The following is a 4,606-nucleotide window of genomic DNA, read 5'->3' as shown; positions in this document are numbered from 1 at the left end:
TCATAGAACTCCAGTAAATTTGTCAGACACGACTTCCCTTTAATGAAACCGTGCTGCGTCTGCTCTATCAAGCAATTGATGTAAGTCAAATGATTTTAAAGTGATGTAAGTCAAATGATTTTAATTTTACTTCGCTAATTGTCCAGACACAGTTATACTCTGCAGTTACTAAAATAATTTAAACTGGCTTCGCTTCACAGTTACAAGAATTATTGATCTTCAATTGAAAAGGGATCTTGGGGAAGGATTTCAGATCATTTGCTGACTTCACGCAATTGAGATTAATCTAACAATTACATTGATCACCCTGGAGTATCAAGAAGTGTCTTGTTTCAATTGTGTGCCTAAAGAATCTTATATATGGCTTATCTTGAAGAACTATTACAAGCGTGAACCAAAATCCTCTGTCATCGTTGGCAGCCAGGATTTTCCGGCACCGCTAAGATTGAATGGAGTTTTGGCTGGAATGCAAATTTTCTGCTCTCACTCACAACAGGTGTCGGAAAATCATGCTCTAAATATCCGTAAAGGACTAGTTAAATCTGTGACGTTAAACCAAAATAATACTGAATGCGGCAACTTAAAACTGCCTACTGACGGTTAATTTAGGTGAAACTGATTGGGGCCCTTGACAGTTTGAACAACAGCAGATAAATGTTCTGTTGAATGATTTTGTGTAAATGTAAGCCAATGAAAACAGCTCTGATTCTTGCTAATTTCAGCCGTGATGTTGTGAAGTTGAAAGGGGAAGCTTATCTCAGTTTGCATTTCACACGCAGACGCTGCTGAAATGTACAGACATCATGTCGGCTCTGAACCAGACAGCAGGAGTGAATCAGAGCCTGTTGGGAGGTAAGTCTTTTTTAGCAAGTTTTTACTAACTTGACTGTGTATCATTGCATCGGCTTACAGGAAACTTGCTCATAATTTATAATAACATGTTAAATACATTCAAACAAATCGAATGAGCTGGGTTTATATTGAAGCATGAGGACATTTAACCATCTTCAGTAACATATAAAAAGTAATGATTTCTGATTAGTAAGATTAGGAAGTTTCTTAAAAACAAACATAAGAACTAGGAGCAGGAGTACGCCATCTGGCCCCTCGAGCCTGCTCCGGCATTCAATATTTATAGCTGATCTTTTTGTGGACTCAGCTCCATTTACCCACCCACTCACCATAACCCTTAATTTCTTTACTGTCCAAAAATTTATCTATCCTTGCCTTGAAAACATTCAATGAGAGAGCCTCAGCTTCTTCACTGGGCAGGGAATTCCACAGATTTACAACCCTGTGTGAAGAAGTTCCTCCTGAACTCAGTACTAAATGTGCTCCCCCTTATTCTGAGGCCATATCCCCTAGTTCTAGTTTCACCTGCTAGTGGAAACAACATCCCTGCTTCTATCTTATCTATTCCTTTCATAATCTTATATAATCTTATATGTTTCCATAAGATCTCACCTTTTTCTTCTGAATTCCAATGAGTATAGTCTACTCAGTCTCTCCTCATAAGACAGCCCCCTCAACTCTGGAATCATTCTAGTGAATCTCCTCTGTACCTGCTCCAATGTCAGTGTATCCTTTCTCAAGTAAGGAGACCAAAACTGTACACAGTACTCCAGGTGTGGCCTCACCACAGTACCTTATACAGCTGCAACATAACCTCACTGTTTTTAAACTCTATTCCTCTAGCAATGAAGGACAACGTTCCACTTGCCTTCTCATTACTTGCTGCACTGCAAACCAACTTTTTTGATTCATGCACAGGGACAGCCAAGTCCCTCTGCACAGCAGTGAGCTACAATTTTTTACCATTTAAATAATAATTGTTTTTGCTGTTATTCCTACCAAAATGGATGACCTCATATTTACTAACATTGTACTCCATCTGCCAGACCCTTGCTCACTCATTTAGATGATCTATATCCTTTGCAGACTTTTAGTGTCCTCTGCACACTTTGCTCTGCCACCCATCTTGTTGTCATCTGCGAACTTGGGTAAATTACCACTAGGGCATTTGCTATTTCCCCAGCCAACTCTTTTAATACCCTGGGATGCACTCCATCAGTGCCTGAAGATTTGTCTATCTTCAGCCCCATTTGCTTGCTCCACACTATCTTTTTAGTGATAATGATAGTTCCTGGGTGTGGGAAGAGAGTGACTCAGTTGCCCAATTTCCTGAGACACCAGTGAGCTCATCAGTGAATACAGGGATTGGATTTTGCTGTTATTACTTCTGTTAACCACATGCAGGACTGAAATATATTAATTCAAACATTTGGTGAAGTGAGAGGGTCAGAGGTTTTCTCCCTGCTGGACTCACAAATGTCACAGCTTTGCCTTTAGTGAGTTGATGCTCTTAAAGGCTATAACCTCCTTGCCATCAATTTTTGGCATGTTATTTATGTCTTCCATTGTGAAGACTGACATAAAATACCTGTTCAATGCCTCAGCCGTTTCCTAATTACCATTTATTATGCCCCACTTCTCATCCTCTAAAGAACCAATGTTTACTTTAGCCATTCCTTTTCTTACTATGTATTTGTAGAAACTTTTGCTATCTGTTATATTCATTGCTAGTTTACTCTCATATTCCAGCTTCCTTTTCTTTATAGCTTTTTTTGTGGCTTTCTGTTGACCTTTAAAGATTTCCCAATCCTCTAGTTTCCCACTAATCTTTGCCATTTTGTATGTATTTTCTTTCAATTTGATACCTTCCTTAATTTCCTTAGATATCCATGCCGGATTATCTCTTTTTCTACAGTCCTTCCTTATCATTGTATGTACTTCTGCTGAGCACTGTGAAAAATCTCTTTGAACGTCCTCCACTGCCCTTCAATTGTCCTGCCATAAAGCTTTTGCTCCCAGTCTACCTTAGCCAACTCTTCCCTCATCCCATTGTAGTCACCTTTGTTTAAGCAAAGGCAATGGTATTGGATTTACCTTTTCATGCTCCATCTGTGTTTTAAATTCAATCAGACTGTGATCGCTCTTACTGAACGGATCCCTTAATTATTCCTGTCTCATTACAAAGGACCAGATCTGGGATAGCTTGCTCCCTTCTAGGTTCAACATAAGAACCTAAGATCTAGGAGCAGGAGTAGGCCATCTGGCCCTCGAGCCTGCTCCACCATTCAATAAGATCATGGCTGATCTTTTTGTGGACTCAGCTCCACTTACCTGTCCACTCACTTCACCCTCAATTCCTTTACTGATAAGGTTCCATTACATACTGTTCAAGGAAGCTATCATGGATACATTCTACGAAGATTCTAACTTGTTAACAACTCACTTTCTGTTTGTTTCAGCAATGAATTGTACAGAAGTCAACACGAGCATGTTGAGTGATTCTGTGAAGCAATTTCAGGTAATAGTTAGCCTTATCACGTTTGTTTTAGGATTGGTCCTCAACGTGGCTGCATTGTGGAGCCTGTGCTTAAAATTTAAAAAGTGGACAGTTTCTGCCATCTACATGACTAACCTGATCATTTCAGACATCTTGCTGCTTTTCTCCCTGCCATTTAAAACCTATGCCTACCAGACTGAAGTGTGGCATTTGGGGCTGGGATTCTGTAGCCTTTTGGAATCTCTGTACTATGTGAACATGTATACAAGCATCCTGATCATAACTTTGATCAGCGTGGATCGTTACATTGCCATAAAACATCCTTTCCTGGCCAGAACCCTCAGGTCCCCGAAGAAAACGATAATCGGCTGTGTCGTGGTTTGGATTATTGTCTGGTCTTCCTGCATCTACATTTATTTGAAGAAGAGCTCGCAGAACTGTTTCTACAATCATTCTTCTTCTGTCTGGAAACTGACAACTGTGGTAGCCCTCCAAAGTGTATTTCTCATCACTGCCCTCATCATGATCTTCTGCTCTGCCCAGATCATCCGGACTCTGCAGAGAAGTAGCAGTCTGGACACTGAGAGAAAAGACAGCAGCAAATCCGTCAAAATCGTCCTTTCCAACTTGTTAACCTTTCTTGTTTGCTTCACCCCGTACCACGTGGGGATGCTCCTGTATTTTGCAGCCCGGAATTGCTGGGTACCAGGCAGTTACATGGTGCCTCTGCGCAACTTTCTGCAAATATGTCTGTGCTTAGCAAATGTAAACTGCGTCCTGGATGCCCTGTATTACTACTTTGTCATTAACGAGTTCTGGAAGTTAAGTAGAAACAGTCTGAGGGCAACGAATGAAATTGTTAAATCAAATTAAACCTATGAAATTAAAATGCAATTTACTCTCTGAAATGGGGGAAGGTTTCAGTGGAAAAAGGTTTATTTCTTGTGGTTGGGGAATCAATGCACTGTCTTCAAATAAAGAGTAAACAAGGCAAAATACTATGGTGGATGTAAATCTGAAATGACATCAGAAAGTGATAGAAACACTCAGCGAGTCAGCCAAGATCTCTGTGGAGAGAGGTTCAGATCCACAAGTCTCATCTGAGCCGGGAAGTGTTTCCAGGTAAACAGCTTTTAAGGGCAGGGCAAGTGAAACTGGAGCAGAGAAAGAGCATAAAGTACGTGGGAGGTTCAGGGACAAAATGGATGGTAGCACATTGAGGCAATAGCAATGAGTCTATAAAATTCATAGAATCCC

General features: G+C 40.5%; 1 protein-coding gene across 1 annotated transcript; it reads left to right on the top strand.

Moving 5' to 3' along the window:
• The first annotated feature begins 793 nt into the window (after positions 1-793).
• On the top strand, positions 794-4,255 carry LOC145341465 (G-protein coupled receptor 35-like). The gene is made up of 2 exons (XM_080186430.1): positions 794-852; positions 3,312-4,255. The coding sequence occupies exons 1-2, from the start codon at positions 804-806 to the stop codon at positions 4,220-4,222; spliced, it is 960 nt and encodes a 319-aa protein (XP_080042556.1). The 5' UTR covers positions 794-803; the 3' UTR covers positions 4,223-4,255.
• The last annotated feature ends 351 nt before the right edge of the window (positions 4,256-4,606 follow it).

The sequence above is a fragment of the Carcharhinus amblyrhynchos genome, chromosome 3 (assembly GCF_965287045.1).
Source record: "Carcharhinus amblyrhynchos chromosome 3, sCarAmb.v2.hapA, whole genome shotgun sequence".
Taxonomy (NCBI): domain Eukaryota; kingdom Metazoa; phylum Chordata; class Chondrichthyes; order Carcharhiniformes; family Carcharhinidae; genus Carcharhinus; species Carcharhinus amblyrhynchos.
Note: the sequence above shows the minus strand (reverse complement) of the source record. Positions and strands in the feature narration are given on the sequence as shown.

What these genes read in the sequence shown, in the direction of transcription:
- LOC145341465 (XM_080186430.1), top strand. Translation starts at nt 804, where the DNA reads ATGTCGGCTCTGAACCAGACAGCAGGAGTGAATCAGAGCCTGTTGGGA. An exon ending in GAATCAGAGCCTGTTGGGAG is followed by an intron (nt 853 to 3,311) that starts GTAAGTCTTTTT and finishes TGTTTGTTTCAG; the next exon opens with CAATGAATTGTACAGAAGTC.